Source organism: Trichogramma pretiosum, unplaced genomic scaffold (assembly GCF_000599845.2).
Source record: "Trichogramma pretiosum strain Unisexual culture from Peru unplaced genomic scaffold, Tpre_2.0 scaffold101, whole genome shotgun sequence".
In the NCBI taxonomy this organism is placed as follows: Eukaryota; Metazoa; Arthropoda; class Insecta; order Hymenoptera; family Trichogrammatidae; genus Trichogramma; species Trichogramma pretiosum.
Window position 1 is genome coordinate 306,771 of NW_019640823.1, and position 24,394 is coordinate 331,164.

Consider the following 24,394-nt stretch of genomic DNA (forward strand, 5'->3'; position numbering starts at 1 on the left):
AATAATTACAGCCATTCTCATCTCAACCAAGTCCAGGTTTAAAACATTCAATGAAAAAAGAGTCGATAGTTTAACTGAATAATATGATATAAAATTCGTGTCAGCTCGACGCGCTCGTGCGAACGCAGCTTAATGACCGATAGCGTGCTCCTCCTCATTGCGAACGAGGCTTAAAGCAGCTGGACTGCTGCTGTTGCGTTTCGCGAATGTTAGTGTGTATCCTCCCCTCGCTTTCTTTATGTATACCGTGATGATATGTTTCACGCAGCAGAGAGCTAGCTGCTAGGCTGCACACAAGGCAAGAGGAGATGCTCGATGCAATTTGCAAGTACATAAGCATGTTGTCTGCCAATGAGGCAGTGTTACGAAAGACGACGACTACGAGAGTTTGCGAACATATGAGTATTATGTGGGAGCAGTACGTATAAAGCGCAGTAATATAGGACGCATCGGGAATAAGAAAGAAGAAAGTTGGTGAACCGTTGTACACAGCAGCACACACGGACTTGATTGTGACTTGAACTTTTTATGAACAAAGTCGGATATTGCGCGCAGCACGTCCTAACGTTTGTGCAGACAGACCGATGCTGCTGCACTGCGTTGGTAATAGGCCCTGCAGAAGTGCGTAACGAGTATAACAAATACGTATGTAAGCTCGATTATAAATGTCAAGCGGTGCACATTGATATTACACCTTGCAATGGGGGAAGAGGTTGTAGACTCGGATAAATTGAGGCCAACCCTCGAGACTTATAAAAAGCTCTCCAAGGATGTGTCGAATCACGATACCATTCTCAAGGTATGCATCCCCTTTTTTATGTATCTCGCGCATGGGTTACAGCATCATCTTCATTAATCGCTTTTGCTTCTTTTCTGTTTTTTTTCTTTTTTTTTTTCGTGTGGTCCAGGATAAAACTGTACTATCCTACATAGCCGTTGTATTGGAGTATCCAGACACGGAAGTCGTCGAGTTGGCCTTGGAGATTCTCGAGACGTTCGTGAAAAACGTGGAAAATTACGGACACATAACTTCGACCTTTGGCGTTAGGGAGGCTTTGGAAGCAGTCATCAACAAGTATAACTTGGATGATCCCAAATTAGCCAAGAGAGCCCAACAGATTAAAGATGACATCGAACGCATGAAGCCCCCAATCTATAACTTACGCAGTAGAATAAGGAGGGTTGTTGAGCCTAAGAAACTCAAGACTCATGTCATTACTCTACACGTTACTGGACTGTTACCTGTAAGTTACAGTAATTGAAAAATTCATGTAACAATGCACAATAAGTTCATTTTGTGACAAACTCCAATTTCAATAACAGACTCAGTTATTTAATGTTATTATTTCAGGAAACAAGGACAGAATTAGAATATACATTAGTTAGGATCGAAGGGTTGATATCACTGGTTGCAGATGTTGAACACCAAAGAGTCACAATGAGGACTCTTGCCAGTATCACTCCTAAACAAATAGCTGAAGCAATTGAAGATAATAATCCGACGATGGAAGCAAGATTAGTTACTAGAAATAAGTACAATCAAGAATTTTTAGTGAAATTGGTAATGCATAAATTCCAAAATTATAAGTTCAAACATAGCATACAATGAAAATATATTGTCTTAATAAACTATTGCATTTTAGGTGAAAAGTGATTCAGATGATACTGATGACTTGCCAGAGTATTTACCTGATGATGATGAGCCTGAAGAAGAAAAAGAAGGCATTATATCTTTATTCACAGGTTTGAAGCAAAGTGCTTCGACACTGTATAAAAGTACAGCAGAATTTTTGAGTAATTCATTTTATTGGTGAAACATGAGTGTGTGTAATCATTATCATCATAGCACATTTGTCATGTTTGTTATTAATTTTGCGCATTTAATTTTCTAATGACATCCTTCAATGAGATTTTTTTGTTTAATTTGTAGATAATTATATTAAGAATGTTTTTGTTGTACAGTAGGAACAATTTTTCATTCAATTCCTTGAACATTTTACCCTGCGCTTTTAACTCAAGCAGCAATTGTACATTTTTTTAACTTATTTAAAACCATTGATCATCCACATCTAAGTTTAGCTTCTAAGTAAATCTTTGGATTATTGAATTTACAATTGTATTCAATGTTGAAAAATTCTACGTGTAAATAATCATGCATCGCAACAATATGAGATTGTTTTGTAAATCAAAATACATATTATAAATCAGCCTTGAAAAAATGAACTATTGAAAAATGATATTCATCAATTTATTCTACTTATCACTTACGAGGCTGTGGACAAATATTTTATATACACGTTATCTTTTACATTTTCAAGAAAAGATTGACAAACTTTTATTTTAAGATGTTATAAAAATAACTAATGAAATATGTTATGATATAGTTAAAATGAATATAGATTAGGCTCAATTGGTAACTTGAAATTAAAGAACCATTTTCAAAAGCCATATGACACTTAAAGATGTTGCTTGATGCTTGAAAATCAATAACATGAATAGAATCAATGAGAATTTAGAATTTATTAATTTGAAAAATTGTATAACTGTAATAACAACTTCAATTTTCACCAAAAAAAACTCTTGAAAGGTGGAACAAAATGACGACAAAAATTCTTTGAAACAACTATTCAAAGAGGCAAACTTGAGTGAAAAATTATAGAAAAAATCTATATGACAATGTTATAGTAATTAGACTTAAAAAATATATTAAAAGTTCTGTTCTATGAAAGCTTGATATTTATGTACTATAGTAAAATACAGTTGAAAATTTGAATCAACGAAAGCACTAAAAATCGTGGCTAAGTGTATATTATTTTTGTGTTGATTAAAGTGCAAAATAGACTATGAATAAATTGTAATATAAAAAAAAGAGCAATGGCTAAAGACTAAATGGTGTATTTATTCGAAGCATTCACTAGGCTCACTCACCTATTTTGAAAATGTAAGCTTCAATGACGATTTTTATGTAACATTAAATGGTATCTTCATCCATTATAAATAAAAGTATACCAAAATGATTAATTTGTGTGGAAGTTCATTTATATAAGATTAAGAACCAATAGTAGAGACAAAATTTTAAAACAACTTTCGAACGAAATTTTAGAATTTCAGATAAAAAGTGGTATGTAATCAGAAAATGTGAAAATTATTTTTATTAGTGAGTACAATTTTAATATGTATTTTTTTAAAACAATGTTTTTTCTTTACTTCAATGAGGATAAATGAAAAAGAATTCGTTTAAATGTTAACTAATTTTTTTTCTTTATTTATAAATTCATGATTATGAATATCTTTTGTATGTCATACAATTTGATGATGAGTACTTATACAAATTGACAAAAGTGATGGCTTAACAATCTAAACATATCACTACACAAATATCGAATTGCGCGTCACAATAAATTAATCTGACTATCGAAAAATCTATAGTTTTTATTTTAATTCATTTTTGAGTATGTTTAGAAATCGCAATTGGTCATATTGCAAATATTTTATTAGTCTATTCATTTGAATAGTTATTTTATTCAGTATATAAAAACTAAAACACGTATATTAAAATAGCTGCCATTTCAGGTTGACATTACTTTGATTTTGAAAAATATTGCATCGCCTCATATAATATGATTAGGCACATCATACATATTTTATTAGTACTTTACAATTAAATGTTTTAATAATATTCAAATATTACTTCATCATACCTTAAAATTGAATTTTTACAACGTTCCAAAAAACGTACAATGGTTATCATCTATTTTCCAATTTATTTATACTACTTGTAATTTCATGATTAATTGGACGAAAATGTTTAAATTAATACTTTCTTGTGGCAACTGATATCAAATTTTTGACTTTATTATCTTACTAATATTAAAAAAATATTTGGATGTGTTTGCATAATTTCCTTCTTATCAATCATTTTTAATTAATTTTTTATTCTTATATATGTTTTAAGTAAAAAAAATATTATCTACATTGTGAACATAATAAGGAATGCTGAGTTTCAATACATGAAAATTCATCGATTCTAGAATGCAAGGAACTGTACAAAAATAAATTAATTAGCTCAACGCTTGAAGAAAAATTTTCTCTAAGAAAAGAATGAATATGATTCTTAAAATATGTACAATTTTAGTTTTGATTTCGCACAGTTATTTTACTTTCCAAGACTATTTTCGTAATGATAAAAAGTTTTTAAGTACTCATAAATAACTCAATTTTTTGAGTACAGCTCTAGAAATAAATCTAATAAATTTCATTTTAAATAAAATTGATAATATTCGTCATGACAAATAAATTGTTCTATATAATGCACGAGAGAATATATACATTTTAACCAATTGGATTTTTTTATAAATTAACATTTAACTAAAATTAAAACAAGATCACTTCTCCAATTTCATTGGAAAAACTTCCAACTCATTATGTACATTTGTACGCATAATTATTTACAAAATACATTAAGTACACATTTCAAGTAACGTATTAAGGACGAAGAAAAGACGTTTTTACCTATTCATAATAGCAAGTGAATCATACAAAAATATTATTATACATAATTAAATTATCAAGGACAACCCAAACATCATAGTTAAACAAATCAATTTAAATGATTACCAAAATCAACAATAAAGACCATTAGAAAGCAGAAGTTTTCATTAAAAGTATACTATTACATCGTTTATTCAGTTATATGTAAAATTTCAACGTTTGACTCTTTTTTGTACGATAAGCAAGTTTGACAGTAAACAGGCACTTAATTTTTACTGGCTCAAACGTTTTTTTTTTTATAAAAAATACAAGCTTGTATTTCAATGAAAACTTCCGAAATATTCTCTGTAGACAAATTTTAGTACGGAACGGATACGTAAGCTATTCGACGAGTAAAAAATCAACGAATGAGTTTTAAAACGAAACTCAATATCGGGGGTATCGAATACATTTTGAACATTTCAATGATCTATACTCTACTTTCACACTTATTTTCGAGATCATCCGATTCAGATTGACTAGCTGACGACGAGCCGCCGTCGCTGGCGTCGTGGCTGCCGGATTGTTTAACGCGTATACTGCCGCAAGCCGACATGGCCCGTCGCCTTGGATTTGGATTGTATTTGTGATGCGGCGTGGTGTCGCAAGAACCAACCCTGCGAAATGCTCCTCGAACGCCTGGATTACTCTCGAGCGTTGATGACTTACTGGACGGAGAGCGAGAGTACTCCGAAGTGTTTTCCTCGTCGGAAGCGAGAGAGCGTTTGATCGCGGCCGTCGCGAACACAGGTTTTATTCGACGATGTCTGCATCCTGGACCGATTGGCCTTCTTGCAGCGCTACACGACAAAAGGCAATAATCATTGGTACGTGAAGTTTTTCAAAATTTTACCTGCAATTCTAATGCGTACCTTCTTCTTCTAAGCGAGTAATTATACGAATAGTTGCGATAATCGCCCTCTTCATCGGACCAACTCTCTTCGCCTGCTTCTGCATCTTCGTGGCACGTTGCATCGACTTCGTCCATGTGACAGTCGTGTTCGGTGCTCTTTTCGGGCCCTTGATTCTCAAAGTCCTCCTTACTTTTAGTGTAAAAATGATAAGATCGATTTTCAAATTCGAATCGATTGATACTTTCGATGATTCTAAATGAAAATCCATGTCTTACCTGTGCACAACGTCGTTGCCATTGTCTATCGGTGACATGAGTCTGTTGGCATTGAGTATTTCATTGACTTTTCGACCCAAGGTCTCCAAATGATCGTCGTCGCTGCAATCTTTGAATCCGGGTTCGCTGTTGCCGTTAAGCCGATTATCGTCCAAGGGTTCGGGACTCGATCTACGCTGATAAATTTGTCCCGCGGTATCGTTGCCGTTATCGAAGGCAGATTTGGGATAAAGTCGATTGGACGAGACTTCGAAAACGTAACGCTCTTGGAAAGACGAGCGACGGACGTCGGGCTTCTCATCCGCGGTGCTCGAGCTGTCGTTTTCCGACGATCTCGGAACTTCCGTTTGCGTTTGATTGTCGACCAACCGGCTGGAAATTATTTCTGCAGCCTGAATAATGAATGTTTAAAAATTATTAGTCATTTTCGATCGTTTCGATTAAAAAAAAAAACAGTCTTAAAAAGAGTATCAATTACTTTTCTTTCGCGCTGTGGACTGGCTCGTAGACTCGATCCGGAACCCACTCTCCTGTGTCTGTACTTTTTCTGCTTGAAACTGCTACTAGTACCGGGTAAGAGAACCGTTTCTGGCTTGTTGGAATTGTCAAGCTGTGTACAGAGGGTTACTTTCTCTGGACTCTCCAAAACCGTCGGACTCGTTGACTGGGGTGACGTTAGACTCGGAGACGAAGATTGTACGCTTGTATTACGACGACGATTCAGACGTTCTTGACACTTTAGAATAGGATATACTATGCGTTTCTTGCCACTTGATTTTTGACTCTTTTCCCGCCTGTATGTACATAATTTCGTTAGACAAAACATCAAATTATTCATGAAACCAATTCATCGACTATAAGAAAGAATTGACAGCTTACTTCAGTACATCCTTTTCGCGCTTTTCGAGATGAACCAAAACAGAACTGAGCTCCAAAAAGAGATTGTTGGTTCGCTCCAATTTACGCTCGTAGTGCTCCCTGATGTCTTGCGCATGGCGCAACTCCTCTTTTCGGCGACGTATCAGATCGGCCTCGTAACGATGCGAGTTTGAATTTTCCGTTTGAATTTTCTTCATGTGTTCCCGTATCTCCTCTTTCCACGTTAACTGAAATCACGCGGAAAAAGATTACTTTCGCATTCTACGCTGAATCCACCCATTACGAATCAAGACCGAATAAAACAGTACCTGTGCTTTGAAATATTCATCCTTCGTTCTCTTTTCGAGTTCTTCCGAAGCGATCTGTAAATGCATTTCGATATGCCTGAAGGACGGTCTGTTTCTCGGTCGTGGAGCCCAGCACAATTCTACCAATACTCGATAGCCTTCTGGGCACGTCGAGGGTATCGGTAGCCTCAAGGAATTGTTGCCAACCCCGTACATTATAGCTGAAGAATCCACGTCTTTGTATGGTATTTCTCCACTCAATAATTCCCATAATACGACTCCGAACGACCTGAGATTATTTCGATGTAAAGCAAAAGCTCTTGATGAACAAAGTTTGGTAAAAAAAAAATTGTACTCACCAAACATCTACTTTTTCCGAACAAAGTTCGTTTCTTATAATTTCAGGCGCCATCCAAGCCACTGTGCCAGCAAAAGTCATTCTAGTGCTTTTTTCGTTCCATTCACGGCTTGTACCAAAATCACTTATTTTTACTATGTCTTCTCGCGCGATTAAAACACTACAATTAGAAAAAAAACCAAATGAGAAATCTTGTCAAACTTCGGATAATTAGTACGGGATAATAAATTTAGGACTTACTTTGGACTCTTCAAATCTCTGTGAATAATTTTGTGTTCGTGGAGGTACCTCATACCTGCAGCTATTTGTTTGGACCAAGCTGACAATCTTAGAGGTGGTACAGATTTTCCTTCTCTCAAATAATCATAAAGTGGACCAGATTCACAATATTCCATTATAATACAGTAACATGGCGCTTGCGTACATACTCCTCTGAAAAATATATCATTAAATTATTCAATGCTCTGACTGTTTTGAAAATTACTGAGAAAACTCACTTGAATTGTACAATATTAGGATGATTCAATTTTCGTAAATGTTTGATATCAGTCTCACGGGGTTCTTTCACTTTTTTAACAGCCACAATTTCTTTTTTCAATTTTCCGCTAAAAACCGCACCTTGAGCACCAGAGCCTAGCCATTGGAGCTCGCTTATGGTCTCGAAAGGAATTTCCCAATCGTCCGCTGCTCAAAAATCAAATTCAAAATTATAATTCAACATTCGAATGTTATTGAAAAGAAAGATCGACGCTCTTACTTTGATTTCCTTTGATTTTTTCACTAAATGCAAGTTTGTTGAATATGTTAAAAACTGGTTGCATACAACCGATGAACCACGTGACTGGTTTCTGATTGTATATACTGTCTGGTGCAACTGTGGCCTTGGTCGTCGATTCGCTGGATTCGGTATTTCCTTCTGAATCAATATTGGCGTTGGTTTGAGGCACGGATTTATTATGAGATACGGTGATAACGGGCTCCCCTCCGATGATTTTTATTTGCTCGAAGTTGTCTTGAATGCACATCATGCTGCAATGAAACGCATCGTTGGTAAGAGCGACGAATAAAATAAAACTCTTAAAAGCTTAAGGTTTTTTTTAACTATGAAAAATATCCATCGAACTCTCAATAGCTATTGAAATATTCTGCTACGATCTATTTCAATGCACTCCACAACTTTGACCTTTGATAACGCGGACAACGAACAAAACTATTCTAAATTCTATCGATCCTGGAATACAGTTCACTGCTCCGATCGCGTTTTTCCGAAATTTCGAACGAAGAGAGAGAGAGAGAAACAGTCGCCTGATGTAATAATCGCTGCGATTCGCAGGTAAAATACCTATATGTATCGTGTGTGCATTATACAGCGAGGAAAAAAGGAAACGACTCGCGCGCATTACATCATTGGGCTAATTAGCGCCGAGAGATAGACATGCATGAAAAAGCAATAATCACAACGCGTTCCTCCGCGTCAAATCCCGAAAAAAGCCTCCGGATAGGCATCTCGCTCGATCGGTTCGCGCGTTCGAAACGGGTATATCGCTCGTGTAATATAGATTGTTTATCTCTCGAGATATCGACGTATTATTATAGTAAACGCACACAACACATCGGCCGTCGTTCTCTTCTTCTTCGACAGGTACACACGACAAAATTGTTGAAAAAAGTACCTATCGGCACGATCGCGAGTGGTCGGCAACTTTTCATCCGTCTGCAGCTGCTTGACGTGCAGCGAGCCAGCGCCGGAGCCGCGCACGAACAGGCGGGCGAGCACCATGCTGCCCAGTCTGGCATATGGATAGCAGCAGCAATTGGCCAAGCTGCAGTCGAAGCCGCTGCCGCCGCTGCGCCGAGAGCCGCGGCGAGTGGTGCAGGCTGCTGCACCGGTTATATTATTGGCGCTGGCCAGGACGGGCTTCAGGGCCTTGGCGATTATGGCGTTGCAGAGGCAGTGTAGCGGCAGACAGTAGTAGTACAGAACGCAGCACGCACGTACGGATATAACGCGTGACACCGACTGATGTATTCGCATAACGTACAAGAGGCACATATAGGAAGAATGTGCGAGCAGCAGAGCCGCCGCAGAGTCGAGTGAGTGAGAGAGAGAGAGAAACGACGACGACGACGACGCGCAGAATTTTATTGTGTATATTGTTGTGTATGAAGTATGTATGTATCGCAGGCACTTTCGCCTTTTGACACGCGCGATTACATATCGTCGACTGAACAAGTGCCAAAGTTTCGCGCGAGCCGAGTGCGGCGCAGTGGCAGTGGCAGCAGAAGAGCTCGCTGTCGTTATTATCATTATTTTTTTCTTTAAGCTGCTGCCTGCGACTCTTTGAGAATCTGCAACTCGCACTGTGTCCATATATATCTAATATATCATCGCTACAGAGAGAGATGGCGCGCGATCGCGACAGTGCAGCTGCATTATCGATATAAGAATGTGGGCCGCAATGCTGGATGGACTCCGTATGTAATAATGAAATGACGTCGATCGTGTCACGAGTTACGTCGTTTTGACGTCTCCCACGAACACACATGCACGAACTGCAATCTTCGCGCGTTATCTCTCGCGCATTGTTACACGACTTCGTTCGTTCGCGCGCGCGCGGATAATTGCATCGTTCGGTATATAATATAAGGACTCGCTAGAAGGTTATGTTGCGTATCGTTACAAGGTACCCCGTAATTCGATCGTTTGATAATTTGCCGCGAAAAAAAAGGTAAAATTATCGAAGGATTTTAGGTATATAATATATCGTTTTAGCCGCGTGATCGGTATTAACAGATGCGCGCAATTGTCTGTGGCTATTTTCAGCGCGCTCGAGAGAAAGAAAGTCGTTTTACACATTATAATAGAATTAAACTCTAATAAGCGGCTTTGGAAGCTACCGATTATCGATTGGTATAATTCAAGTTCGAACGCGTCGGAGGAGAACCTCGCGGGCGAAGCTGTACCAGTGCGTGATCGCACTTAACTCAACGACATCCTCCCGAGTACACATTGACAATGGATTCGTTGGGATCGTTCTCGAAATAAAAACTTTTCAAATGCCAGTGCTGATATTATCCTCGACAAAAAAAGCCCCGAGCTGCGAAAATTCGATCGATGCCAATAATACGGGGGGAGGACAACAATTTATGCGCAGGGAGCAACGAAGAGGAGACTCACCCGTTGGTGAAATTTTCTTTCTGCGTGGCATCCTGCAGGACGACTCTCACGGTCGTGCTGCCGCCGCCGCCGCCGTCGTCGTCGGGCTCGGCCTGCACCTGCAGAAGCGAGTCGAGCACGATGTTGTTGTTGTTGCGTCCAACGCCGCTGCAGCCGTAATTCTCCGGCTGGGCGCGTATTTCCGTCTCGGCGGGTACGCGCATCCTCGGTTACAAGGCCCTGCACACTCGGCAGCTCGTCCGGCTATATAGGATCGAGCGAGGGGCAAGCTGCGCAGCGGGTCCTGTGAACAAAAATAAAAGATTCGTGGCGTCATTGTTAATGTTTCCAAAATTTCTAATCGAGCGATTTAGGAAATTGTATTAAATTTTCAGGATGTACAGTTCGAAGTATAACGTACAAGAGGCACATATATAGCCAATATGTGCCCGAGCCACTATATAGCTCGATGTTTATACGCTTCGTTTGCGAATTATCCTCGCCGCGGATGATTCAACGATTATCGTTGTAATGAACTATTTTTAAAAGAAACACCTAATCAACGATACGCAATTTATGAAAGATTTTTTTTTTTTTTATGAATATTCAAGAGTTCTCGGATTTTCGTGGTAAAAAAAAAAGCAACAACAACATTAAAACTTCCGATTGATTTATTTCTTCCTTCGAGTCCTTGAAACGAGATGAAAGAATGGGAGAAAAACTCGAGATCAATACCGTTGGATAGTTCATCGGATCAATTGCCATCGGAAGTATCGACACGTGCCTTGACAGATGTATATAATACAGTTGACCCTCGGATTTTCCATGTTATACCCACGCGCGAGGGTAACTTGATCTTCGTTTCGATCGCGTAAATAAGGCAAAAAGATAAAGGATAATTCGTGTAAACATTTACTTCGTGAGGATTCGTTTTCTCGGAGGAAAATTTGCAAGCGTTTGAAGATCTCAGTAGGTCCTATATCGATAGAATTTTTTTCAAGTAATCCGATGTTATTCTCCGCCGCGCGCGTTGCTCTCCTTGGCCTCGGCGAGATCGTTATGCAATCATCGTATAACCCGCACCCCCTGAAAGACCCGAACGAAATTTTTCACACGAATGCAATAAATGTTTATTATCGGAGAGCGCGGAGCTCGTGCGTCGTCGACGACGATAAGAGCGAGGTTTGATTTGCTAAAATTAGCTTCTATATCCCGCGTATGTATCGCGATCGATAATATACGATATTTTTTTTCTCACTTTTCTTTTCCTGCACACGTGCGCGCACTGGTAGGTATAAGCGCGACGTTTAATGGGTTCGCGGCGGGCATCGTTATAATAAAAAAAAAGCGTGTACAGAATACAGATAAGCATCTACCGGTATAGGTATGCACGATGCTATTTATAAATAATAATCTGGAGTAATTTTAGACTCGTGTGCTTGCCACATTATGTGACGTGCTGAAAAGATCGTCGCAGCATGTGCGGCACCTATTACAACGCACGATTGTGTGTCTGCTGCATCTCGAACGTTCGTTTGATTTTTTTCAAGTGTCTTTACATACTAGCTCGAAATCGTATCGCGATGAGCAAAAAAGTACCTCCCCTGGAGTGAACGACTACCTATACTACGAAGAAAGCGCGTCAGCAGTTACGTCAAGGCTCTATAGTCTCTGCTCCACGTCTGTAGCTATATATTATCCAAGTTTGTCCTTATACCAAATGTAAACACGATGTATGTACGATTACGTAAAAGTTTCCGCGCCGATCTATTTCGAAGATATGTGAAAAATCATTTATAAATCGAAGAGGAACGTCGATTGATTTGCAAAAAAAAAGCTCACGCGCACAAATACGTGCAGCGTTATATTATCGGCATGGCGAATGCGGGGGAACAGAGGGAGAGTAATCGTATAAACAGACACGCGCTTCGAGGGAGAGAGAGAAAGAGAGAGAGAGAGTAAAAGGGCACCCCCAGGGGGTCGAAAATCGATCGTCGTCACGACAAACTCGACTCGGCAGAGACGAGCTCAGGAGGGGTGGCCGTGTCCTGCAAACACCCTCGTATTTCTCTGTCTACATAGCTTGTGCTTTTGCTGCTGCTGCGTGGCATTATTTTGCAAAGAGACGATGACTTTTTTTTGCTTTCAAACGATCCAATTTCATATATGAAGTTCTCATGTTGTTGCGAAAAAAAAGCTCGAACGCATATACAGGCAAAGCTCGCGTCGACGCTGCACCTATAGCTGTATATATAGCCGAACGAACATCTGTTCGACTATAAATACGATACAAAAATAACTAATATGTAACTATACGTCGAACTACTCGGTCAATGTTAATTAGACGTCACGCGCGCGCGAGCCTCGGAAGCGGCGGAGGGTGCGGAAGAGGTAGTATACATACAGTGCCTATAGCAGAAAGAATCGATAGGTCGAACGAGAATGTGCACCTTGGCGTATAATCGACGATTTTTTCTGCGAATTCGCGTACACAGACGCGGCACAAGTGCAGAGCTCTTTTGCTCGACGATAAAAGGTTTCGTTGCTCTTCTGGCTAGGCGGCCACGGCCTCAAGTTCAAGCTCGTTTTTATACGTATAGTAAGAACGAGCGAGATCCCCGCGAATATCATTGTCGAATTGCGGCGCGTTCGATTTTCATACACACATAGATAATTATATCGAAAATAATAAGAACCATCGAGACTTTTGCTGCGAGAGCAAAACTTTTGCTATACGTATATAGAGAAGGCCGAATTCTTTTGGTTGATATAAGAGCCGAGAAATAACGACACACTGTGCGGAATTCATTTGTTACGCGCCCAAGGCAATTCAATTCGATTACACTCGTACATATACATCGTCGCATTACGTCGTGAACTTGGAGCACGCACGAGCTCCGAATATTATACTTATCGTCGATCTCTCTGACTCTTGCTGCTTCTTCATCGATAACGTGGTTGTTTTATACATCTGAGCGGCGATCGACGAGCTCGACGTGTGTATTTATCTAAGTTCAATATTGCGCGGCTACTACTTACTATAGGTACACATATATTATGAGATAAGCTGTAATTACTAAATGTATACTTGTCCAGATAAAAAAAGAAGAAGCGAGGTTATTCGAGGGTGGCAATTTATATATACATTTGAATTGATCGAACCGGAACAACATTTAATATATCAGAATTGGCATGATTGCGAGCTTCAGTACACCCTCCTGTTTTCTCTTCTTTTTCTGCTGTCGACGGGATTTTCCGCTTACCCTCGTTTAATTTTGCAGGGAAGCGCGACGCGGAACTCGACCGTACTCAATTTGTGCATCAATTTTGCTGATCAGTGATAAACCTCCCACTGTCCATACAAGTTAGCGCGGATCTCGCACAATCTTATTTCAGATCGGTATTTCGCAGTGGTAATACGGTATATATGGTTTTGGGTGAACGAAACAGGCACGATCGTGAGGTATATACACGCTTACAGAAACAAAAATAAGTTAATAAGCAATTTAAAGTTTAAAAAAAATTTTTTTTATTCAATTTATCTTTTTGAACCTTTTCATTCGTTTATTATAAAATAGTGTTCTTCATAGTAGGGTACTTATACCAGTGATTGACCGCTTTCGACCAGTAAATGACCACTTTTAGATGTGCAATAATTATCGTTTTTCCTCGTTAAATTAGGATCAAACATAGAAAACAAGATGCATCATTCACTAAATAATTGAATAACGTCCATACATAAATGTATTTTTAATTGTTTTTCATATGATATTTTCTAAAATGGTCATTCACTGGTACCCGGTCATTGATTGGTCTGACTACCCTATATTTTAGCTTTTTTTGAAACTTCTTGGCCCTCGCTCTCCCTCGGTCTTTTGTTGCTATCGCACTTTGTCACACTCGCCGTTGCATCTTTCTTGCTGTCCTCTTGATCTTGAGCCGCCAAGCAGATATTATACAAATCCTTGTTCTTCAGATTCCCCAGGATAAGTTCGCACATCTCAAGCGGAAGCCGATAACGAATGAGTTTCCAGAAGGGCTCCAGCGCCCAGGACTGGAAGAATCGCCTCGACATAATCTCGCACAGGTACACGGGGCAAGCCTCTTCGGCTCCGACTTTGTCGAATTCGAAGCGCGATACGTCGTTGTACACGAAATCGTACATGTTCTTATACGTGACTCGTTTGTTAACTTCCTCGGCTCGGCGCAACTGTATCACGTCGTGGAGCTGCAGGTCCTTATTCACCATAGGCGTCCTCGCTCGGCTCGCGAAGGCCTCGTTCTCCAGCAGGATGCTTCTCAGATCGACGTCGGCAGCCTCGAAGAATCCGTAACGAGCGAACAGCCGCATGATCCGCAGCGCGTCCCTACGGGTCAGCTCGTATCCTCGCTCGCTGAGGCGTTCGGCGCAGAGCAGAGCGCCGAGCAGCTCTCTCGATTTCACGTCGATTATCCGCTCGCCGCAGTCGTCGTCGCAGTGATTAGGATAGTCGAAGCCGGCGAGATCGGCCCCGTAATTCAGGAGCACCTGGAGGGCATCCGGCATGTGATTCGCCACGGACAACTGAAGTGGTGTCCGGCCCAACTTGTCCCGGGCGTTGACTCGCAGCGGCCAATATCTGTCGTGGCTGTGCTCGAACAGGGCCATCGTCAAGTCCCTCTCGTTGTACTCCGACGTCATAATTATTGATTGACTCGGATACTTGCAAACGGCGTGGAATGCTGTCTCTCCGGCTTCGTTGGCTCGATTTGGATCGGCGCCATGCCTCAGCAGAAAGGCAGCCGTACTCGTATCGCCTTCCTTCAGAGCTAAATGCAGCGGGGTCCTACCCGAGTCGTCCGCCACGTCGACCTCCAACGGCCAAATCGATTCCGCGGCGCTAACCTCGAAGAACAGATCCAGAAACTCCTGGTCGACCGGACCGAAGTCGCAAATGAGGTGCAGAGGAGAGAGTCCGCTCGCGTTGGCCACATTCGGATCCGCGCCGAATTGTAGCAGCGTCAGCGCCGCCAGCTGGTTAGGTTTTTCCATGAGGGCCAAGTGTAGCGGTGAGTCGCCGGTTTTCGGCAGGAAACAATCATTGGGATCCACCCGGCCGAGCTCGAGAAACGTCTCGACGACATTCAATTCGACGACGTTGAATTCGTCGTCGTAGTACTGGCAGGCCGCGTGGAAATGCGTGTATCCGTCCTCACCGATGTAATTCACGAAGCCGTAAATCTCGCAGAGGTGGGAGATCATTTCGCAGGGTACGGAGCCGTTTTTTACTGCCTCGTGCACCGGAGTCGAGCGATGCAAAATTGGTTCGCCGTCCTCGTCGACGTCGGGCTTGAGCTTGTAGCCGCTGACAGCCACGAATTCGACGAATTCGTCCGCTGCCTCGTTGCAACAGTCCTTCCTCGTGGCACAGTCGAAGAGAAGACACTCGATCTCTTCGGGTGTAAGAACGTCACCGAGATCTGGATAACCGTCCTTCCCATCTCTGATGAAAGGATATAGTTGGCTGAGAAATTCTCTTCGCTCGTCTGCGATATTCCAGTCCATTACCTTATCTCGTAAGCTCTTCAATGTGAAATTTAATTCTTCTAATTTTTTATCCATCTTTTGGGCACGATGCACAATGTCACTTGCAATTTAAAAAAATTCACTTCTTACTATTGTCACGAAAAAACCACGAGGTTGCTTTCGATGCTACGTGGCTGCGTCCACACGATGCAGTGTAACCTTTCGAGGTGCGTGCGCCTCGTGCTCCGAGGCCTGTATGACGCGCAAGCGCCCCACTACTACTTTCTCAAAATTTTCTATACTTTCACCAAAAAAAAAAAGTAAAGGAGTGAATGAAAAATAATTAGAATGTGGCTGCAACCGCAGCGACATCGTGTATGAACTGTCGCAGTGACACAGAACCATGTCCAAGCGCAGCGACGGTCATGGCCAAGATAGTTTACTCAAAAAACAGAAGAGTATTGTATAGTTGGAGAATCAAAAAATAGCGGGATCAAGTTTTTTGGTAATTCTACGATTGGAAAGACAAACTTCCCGATCTCCGGTGAATATTTTAATCCCAAGGATCGAACATCTCTTGAATTCCATTCATCACAATACAGTGCATACACGTGACCAGACGAAATCGACTTAGAGAATCAATGTAATAAAATGCAATGAGATAAAAATGTTAGGGCTAAAGAGGGTTTGGCTAAATAGTGAAAAATTCGTACACGAAATTTTTCACTTTCGTTCAAAGGCATCAAAATTTATTCCAAATGTATAAATTATACCAACCAAGAGTACATTTCTATTGTGGCTTTTCATTGCAAAATGGTAAATCATAATCACAAAAGAGGAAATAACCTTCGATAATTTATAAACAAATTTTCCGTATTCGTGGACTTTGTTTAATTTTGATTGGAAATTAAATTTGTTCTTTTCAATTTGATTGTTTTAAATTAAATAATAATTTAGACCACAGCTAAACTGCAGTAAGGATATTTTTTTATTTATCTTTCTTTTACATCTCCATGTAAAATAAGCAACTAAACATGAATTTATAAATTGCGCAATAAACTAAAATACGCTTTTTTAGGTTTCAAAAAAGTCCACCTAACCCTAGAGATTTTTAGAAAATGATGTCTCTTCTCAATACCTGGTGTTATTAAGTGTTGCATATTCTTTATATTATTTGAATAGATAAATTAAAAAAAAAATTAAAATTTTAATTTACTTTGATTTTAATTTTTTTGATTTTTAAATTTCTTTCATAATCTTCGTAGCAGTATTCGAAGAATAACATTTCTCACCAATCTTGAATAAAAAAAAACCCTTGTAAAGAGGCGGATTTCCATTTCGCGAAACGACTATATATTTCATAATTAGATGGAAAAAGAAAATTTTAAAAAACAAACAATATTTTTGTTGCAGTCCTTCAGATTGTATATGTCTATAAATGCTTTGGCACAGATGGAAAAGACATCCCCGCACAATTAATCCAAAACGAGTAGTTGCAGCTTTAATTATACTAAGCTCAAAATCACACATGATAATTTCAGGAGGAATAACTGCGATACCAAGATTTTCGGCTGTTGACGATGTAACTTCAAAAACTTTGGCGTATGATAACTGCGTCTTACTTTTCATCAAAGCATAAACGTAAGGTAGGGCTATGTTTAACTCCATGCCGTTGACATATTGCTGTGTCAATCCCATAATTACGAACAACTGATAAAAAATCGATGGAGCAGTTTTAAAAGTTCCATCCACGTACCAAATGCGACTTCTGGCCAAGTCACTTAAATTTTCTTTCGTCGAAAATACAATTATTCTATTGGTTGCTGCTGCGTTTTCATCCTCGAAAGAATCATAAATTAAAAACGGTTCACCCACCTTCGTTTTTCTAAACTGATCCGGAATGTCTAATAATTCCTCAAGAGTTCGAGGATTAGCGGGCAAATTTTTCTTCCGCTCCCGTTGAATTATTTGTTTGACATTTTCGCGGTCAGGTAGCTCAGCTAGTACAGGTAATGGAACGTCTTGCAGGAGTCGCATAATTTGCGCAGGAGGTGCCTCGGGGTGCTCAGCAGCGCGTCTTTTAATACCTGAAATTACATTGATAGCTCCAACTGCTTCTCTATTTGGTGCATGAGTATGATCCGCTAGTTTTCCTTTTTTAAGTCGAAGAGTATCGCCGTCACTAACAGTGATAGCTCGCGCAGAGCAGGCATCTTTCAGCTTGCACCTCCAATACCTAACTGAATTTTTCCCATTCGAATGTCTATAATATAAATAGCCATCTATGTAGTATAATGCTCTGCCACTTTTAATAATTTCCACTTCCTCACTCATAATTTTTATGATAAAAATACTACATAATAAAAATACTATAAAATAGGAGAGACGCAACTGCTGTAAGGCAAATATAATAATAAAACAACAAACAGTTACTATGGAGATAGATATAAACTTATGAATGGACAAAAGTAGATGTATGCATCGTATATTGCGTCATCGTATTAGTATTTAAAAAAAAAAATAGTTTGGAAATAATGATATTGGAACAATTAATTATGTGGAAAAATTTATTTTGGAAAAATTAATTGTTCGGGGAAAAAAGTCTTGGAACAATTATTTTGGAACTTTTGATGCCAAACCTCAGTCCATACCTCCTCCTCTCCTCGATCAACGATTTTGGCGCAATGATAATCCATAAAGTACGTGACATACGGGTACACTTTAAGTTAGGATTATCGTTCGCTCGACTTCCTTGCGATAAAAAATTGAAAACAACAAAAAAAATTAAAAACTTTTACTCGTTCATTCGGGCCGATGTTGATTTCCAAGCCTCTCATTGACGCGCGATCGACCGATAGATTAGACTCCACGCCGCGCGGGTATAGAATATAGAAAGAGATAAGGCACGTATATGCAATGTCGCGAGCGTGCGATGCCATATTACAGAAGAAGCAAGTAATTGACGTCCGATTGTTTACTTCGCACGACGAGTAAACAATCTATACGTATAAAAATGATAATTGCAGTGAAACTTCTTCAGGCGCATCTGTTAATCCTTCGAATGCCAATTATGTAAAATAATATACCTTGTACCAATTTTTTACTTCTACATATTTTTTTGGCGATCGCTCATTTTGTGACAGCTAATGAAATCGAATCATCGTCATCGAAAGATTTATATAGAAAGAAATGATGATATTCTAAAAAAATTATTTCGCTTAACTTCAGTAATACAATCTGTAATTATCGATACACTCGATCGAAATAACATCAAATTTTTGCGATAATTAAATATTCCGGGGCAATGATATTCAAAACCATCGAGTATATTTCGAGTACTTTATGCACAAAATTAATTTTCTTTATTTTCCACGACAATCATTTTATTCCTCTCTGCAGGCGCATTGAAATTCGCCTCCTCTATAAGGCGCTTGCCTGTACTGGCATTCAAATCGCTCGGCTCGAATCTCGGCGTTACAATACTACATGTCTTTATAAAAAAAAAGGGAAAATAAAATAAAGAAATCGGTACTGATCGGTACATCGGTACAGATGCACGCTCGCATCACGGCGTCGCAATTCGCATAACGTAGACTTAAAAGACGGCTCAATGCAACGAACGAAATCATCGAATAATTTTTGATCTCGTGCCATGCAATGCGGCAGTGGTCGATTTTCCTGTGTCACAATCTAATGGCACACACACACACACACACACACACACACACACAGAATCGCGAAAGGTCAATGACACGCGTCGCGCATGCGGCTGTATTATACACACTATGTGCTGTGTGCGTGCATTATAAAACGATGCGCTGCCAGCTCCACACCTTGAGATACCGAGCGTCTCGCGCGGCTGTTGTCGTTTCATCTTTTGGTGCATATCGAGCCGCACCTCGCCTCGAAGCTGCGAGAGAGTTCGATACTTCACATTTAAAGTATAATACACGAAAGATCTGCAGGTGTGCTTTTGTTTAGCAATAATATAACAGTATTAAAAGATTATTAGATGCGCGAAATTTCCTCTCTCTCTCTCTCGACTGATTTATCTGTAGCTTCCGCCCAAAACAGGTCCGGCTCTATAATATAATATTACGCCACATTGTGAGTTCAATTACAAAACACATCGGCGCGAATGCCTAAACGATGCGTCGTAGCCGCTCGTATTTATGTATTAATCTCCGACTGTGAGAATAGAAACGAGCAGAGAGGTCTTTTGCAGGTGTACAGCGATTGAAAAAGAAAAAAAAAATCTAGTCGAACAGGTATTATTATGTCCATCCTCTCCCTCTCGATTTCTCGCTCGGTGCCTCAGCGCGTGTGTGTGTGTATGTAAAATGACCCTCGAAAGAGCCTCGTTCGAAAGAAATAATTTGCCACATTCGAGCAAAAGTATACAAGACCCTCTCCCTTTTTTGCCTTCGGGTGACGATAAAAAAAAGAGGAGAGAGAGAAACGAAAATTCGAAAGGCTCGATGGCAAAATGTATGGTATAAAGACGACGACGAAGAAGAAGAAGAAGAAGACGAAGGTGCGGAGCAAAGCAAGGCATACATTATGCGCGTGTGTGTATATAATATAGAGAAAAAAAGTGGATGCAAGAAAGAAGAAAGAGGAGGTAAACAGCACCTGTTCACAATGCAAATCTGCGAAAGAAGAGGAGGAAGAGGGGATGCCCATTGTGAGTTCCGAGTATGCATGCGTGTGTTTGTGCATATACTCGGCGACCTGACCCCAACTAAATGTGCAGTGTATAAATATATATTCGCGCGCGCACACACACTTTTTTATATTTATTCTCTCGGTGGCGTATCATTTTTTTTTCTTTCGTTGCCATCCTCGCGCAAAAAGGCAAGTCGCACACACTTATACACAGACGCGTTAATAATATGGGCGAGCGGGAGTGGTCGAGTCGTATGGATGTATCCGATTTCTTGTATACACACACATACACACAAGCCACGCGTGTAGCAGCACTATTATTATCATGATTATTTAAAAATTCAAAAGGGGAACTGCTCATTTTCGAGAGAGAGAGAGAGAGAGAGAGAGAGAGAGAGAGAGATGAAGAAATGAGTGATCCTCCTGTAACAAACGCTCTTAGCCTTTAATGTAGACAAAATAGGAGAGAAAGCCTGTATTATATTATGTTTATGAGAAAGAGACCAAACGACAAATGAGAGGATTTTTTTCGTCATGCGCGCATCATTTAGCACACAAACTCCGGGCGTGTGTCAGAATTAATATTGAAAAAAAATCAAAATATCGCTCGATCGTCGGCGAGTATAAATATTACGTCTTTTACGCGAGTGTAATATAATTAATATATTTGTCGATCGAGTAAATCGATAACTGGGATCTTCGCTGAAACATCGTATAGTAATCGATGCGATGCATTTCGTCATTTAATACTGGACTTTCTTATGTATTATCCAGTCGTGCGTTAAAATTCGTTAAATTTAATAAGCAGTTAATTCGATCTTGCTACGAGAGTGAGTACGTGGAAAGCTTCTCTTATTATTTCAACGACAAAAACAAAATCAACACATCGAACTCTTGCATTTAAAGAAATCCATTATATATCCTCGTACACTGTACGAGTATACCATTTTAATAACGAAAAACGAGTCGCGTTCCTTTAAAACGTGCTGTACTGTGGTACAGCCAGCAATGGTATAATACAAAGAGTGAAAAGTGCACGAGGTCACAGACGCACAACAAAGTAATATTATAAATGCATATAATGTATATAAAGGTACCGTACGTGCGTGTGTTGTTTTTGTTATAGTGCATTCGCTGCGTACCTCTATACATCCGGACGCGTATCGATGCAACTACTACTCTCGCGATCCGCAATTAAACGCCGAAACGGATAACGATGCGCTTGACGCACTTGCGGTGAAAATGAAAAAGGTTCGACTCCTCTCGCGAACTCGATGCGCAAGGGACAAAATGGTAATCGATAGCTGTCAAAAATATTACACGGAGGAGCGTCGAGAGCGGCAATTAAAGAGTCTTGACTGATAATAAATATAACCACGACTGTATGTGTGCGTGTGTGTGCATATGATAACGAAATATAACATATAGGAACGCGTCTCTCTCTCTCCCTGTCATAAGCTCTCTGGCCATGGCAATGGCATTATTGTAACATCGTCGCGAGCTCGCTGCCGAGTATCGATCCGGCAGCTGAGACGTATATATAGGCGCACACAGGAGGAATTACCCCGTGCGAGCGAGCGCAGCGCGGCTCCCGTGTCATGTACCGTATATATTATCAACCCTTGTGGTGTGCGTAGGAGTCCCGGCATCGTTTCTACTACCACTGCTGTGCATACACGTACGAATGCGCGCACACACACACACGCATGCACACAGACGGAGATAGATAGTATCACACACGTACACGTATACGCCACCAAATATACGAGATAGAGAAAAACAATCTCTTCTTACCCAATATTTCCAAGGACGATTGTGTACGGCGTATGGCGAGCGGTACGTCACGAGGAGGATTTTTCGCCCGAAGAAGCTCGACGACTACGATCGGACGCCATGCAGCATTCGTATCGATATCTTATGGTATATTTCACGGCACAAGGATACTTGCGTATATCTTTGTGTATTTATAAAACTGCACGAATACACGCACGGACACAGAAATCACTGCACGTACGACTTTCAGCCACCGTTTTTTTTCCTTTTTTTTTTTTTTTAATTTCACGATTCCCTCGATGTATAATAATAATTCACATTGCACAAGAGCAGACGCATTTTTCGCGTTGTTCGCTCTGTATGTATACGGTACAACAACACTGCTACGAACGAATCATTTTTTGCAACGCTTCGATTTTGATGAGATATATAAGACGGAGAGAGAATCGATTCGATCTCGCCGCGGCACAAAAATACACGCGAAAACACACAAGCACAATAATAACGCGATAACGAACTCTCTCTATAGAGGACTGTGGTCAGTGCACACAGCGGTGCACCAGAGGCATAAAATGGCGGGTGCACGGAGCAGCTCTCCTCTCCGCGATGTATAATATAATAGGACCACGCAGCGTACTGTACACCACTGCTACTGCAGGACTGAACTGACAACACTCACTAGTAGAGAGAGAGAGAGTCGGCGGTGGCGGCTGACAGGAGGTATAGTATAGGTATATAGCGTGTATATATACATAGGTATATAGCTCTTCTCGTTATAACGTGGGGAGCTCGCGCGCAGCCTGCACACGCATCTTTTTTTTCTTCTTTTGCCAAGCTTGGCAAGCAGATACTATATAAGTAACAGCGGCACATATATATACTTGGGCTCTTTCTGAAAGGCTGGCTCGAAGCCGACTGAGTGGTATTGGTAAGGTAGCAAACAAGAGTGCGCGAGAGGAGGAGGATTTCCTATATAAGTTCGGAGTCGCGCGGCCGAGAGAGACTTGGCCGTCGATTTGTTTGTGTATTATAAAGCGCCTCGTGTGCTGCTGCCGTTGCAGACAAACACTCTGGCAAGAGCGAAATGAGAGAAAGAAAGAGAGGGAGAGATTACGGAGCTATATATACGACGAGCTACACATTATACGTGCGTTCGTGTATGCGTGTGTATCAACGCGGTGCAAAGATTTAAAAACAATTTGTATACATATACCTTGGTCATAACGCAGCACTCATAATATATGAGCCGCACAACTGTAAACGATCGTCGTATTATTCGAGCCTATTTATATTAATAATAAGGCGACGTATCCTAACTGTACACGATTCGTTGCATCCTTTAACGATTTTACATACGTTTGAATGACGATTTTCGAAGATCGCTTGTACCAATATACCGGTATCCACTCGTAACGATCGCTGAAATAATTTTTTTATCCGTACTAATTGTATAAGTTGGTCCAAATTTTGGGACGAAATTTTAAACACTCGTTCGTGCATACACTCGTGTATATACCTTTAATTACGAAGCCGGTGGTGGCATGCGCATGGACGCACGTATACACGAGACTATGTATGCAAATGCGCAAACGTCCGCCCCGCTTGTAACATTAACATTATTCTTTGTTCGGCGTGTGTCTCTTAAAATTTTCATAAAATAATAATGCATGTATGTATAAAAAGAGTCCGTCTTTCTCTCTTGTTCTCTCCTCGAACTTCTCCTTCTTCTTCTTCTTCTCCCCTTTCGTGGAGCTCTCTGCGCTTTTCTCGTCTTCGAGTTATAGTTTTTTTTTCTTCCTTACTCTTTATTTTTATTTCATTGCCTCGGTGTGAATGTATACCTTCGAGAACAGGTTTCGCTTCCTGCTATACTATACCCATGCACGCAATACAACGAACTCGGCATACGCGAGCGTGTTGAATGCGCGCACGATTCGAGAGGCTGAAAACAAAAACAATTATGACGAAAAATAATAAGATGGATCGTGTGTCGCTCGCAGATCGACCGAACTTATAAACGTTGACATTTGCGATTAATTGAATGATTGAAAATTTAAGGGAAGTTTTTATACAAAAATAAAAATTTTAGAGCTTGTAAAGAAGATTAGAA

The 24,394-nt window shown here is 40.3% G+C and overlaps 2 protein-coding genes across 4 annotated transcripts; one reads left to right on the forward strand and one right to left on the reverse strand.

Moving 5' to 3' along the window:
- The first annotated feature begins 136 nt into the window (after positions 1-136).
- Positions 137-3,021, forward strand: LOC106655419 (armadillo repeat-containing protein 1-like). The gene is made up of 4 exons (XM_014375800.2): positions 137-799; positions 909-1,244; positions 1,352-1,561; positions 1,644-3,021. Exons 1-4 carry the CDS (start codon positions 701-703, stop codon positions 1,812-1,814), a joined length of 816 nt encoding a protein of 271 aa, XP_014231286.1. The 5' UTR covers positions 137-700; the 3' UTR covers positions 1,815-3,021.
- Positions 3,022-3,236: 215 nt separating this feature from the next.
- LOC106655484 (mitogen-activated protein kinase kinase kinase 13) lies at positions 3,237-23,194 on the reverse strand. Of its 3 annotated transcripts, XM_023463080.1 has the most exons (12): positions 22,306-23,194; positions 10,362-10,644; positions 7,941-8,212; positions 7,681-7,867; positions 7,424-7,615; positions 7,185-7,343; positions 6,847-7,114; positions 6,539-6,765; positions 6,138-6,453; positions 5,660-6,051; positions 5,403-5,579; positions 3,237-5,330 (listed from the first exon to the last, which is right to left on the reverse strand). In XM_023463080.1, exons 2-12 carry the CDS (start codon positions 10,562-10,564, stop codon positions 4,961-4,963), a joined length of 2,763 nt encoding a protein of 920 aa, XP_023318848.1. In that variant the 5' UTR covers positions 10,565-10,644; positions 22,306-23,194; the 3' UTR covers positions 3,237-4,960. The 3 variants fall into 3 exon arrangements, with proteins under 3 accessions (XP_023318848.1, XP_014231386.1, XP_023318841.1); XM_014375900.2 differs by lacking the exons at positions 10,362-10,644; positions 22,306-23,194 and adding an exon at positions 8,857-9,337 and having other exon boundaries at positions 5,403-5,573; XM_023463073.1 differs by lacking the exons at positions 10,362-10,644; positions 22,306-23,194 and adding an exon at positions 8,857-9,336.
- Between the last annotated feature and the right edge of the window lie 1,200 nt (positions 23,195-24,394).

Coding starts and splice junctions, on each gene's coding strand:
- LOC106655419 (XM_014375800.2), top strand. CDS start 701: ATGGGGGAAGAGGTTGTAGACTCGGATAAATTGAGGCCAACCCTCGAG. Junction 800..908: donor ATCACGATACCATTCTCAAG/GTATGCATCCCC, acceptor CGTGTGGTCCAG/GATAAAACTGTACTATCCTA. Junction 1,245..1,351: donor ACGTTACTGGACTGTTACCT/GTAAGTTACAGT, acceptor TTATTATTTCAG/GAAACAAGGACAGAATTAGA.
- LOC106655484 (XM_023463073.1), bottom strand. CDS start 9,236: ATGTGCCTCTTGTACGTTATGCGAATACATCAGTCGGTGTCACGCGTT. Junction 7,344..7,423: donor AGAGATTTGAAGAGTCCAAA/GTAAGTCCTAAA, acceptor TTCTAATTGTAG/TGTTTTAATCGCGCGAGAAG. Junction 6,454..6,538: donor CGCGAAAAGGATGTACTGAA/GTAAGCTGTCAA, acceptor ATGTACATACAG/GCGGGAAAAGAGTCAAAAAT.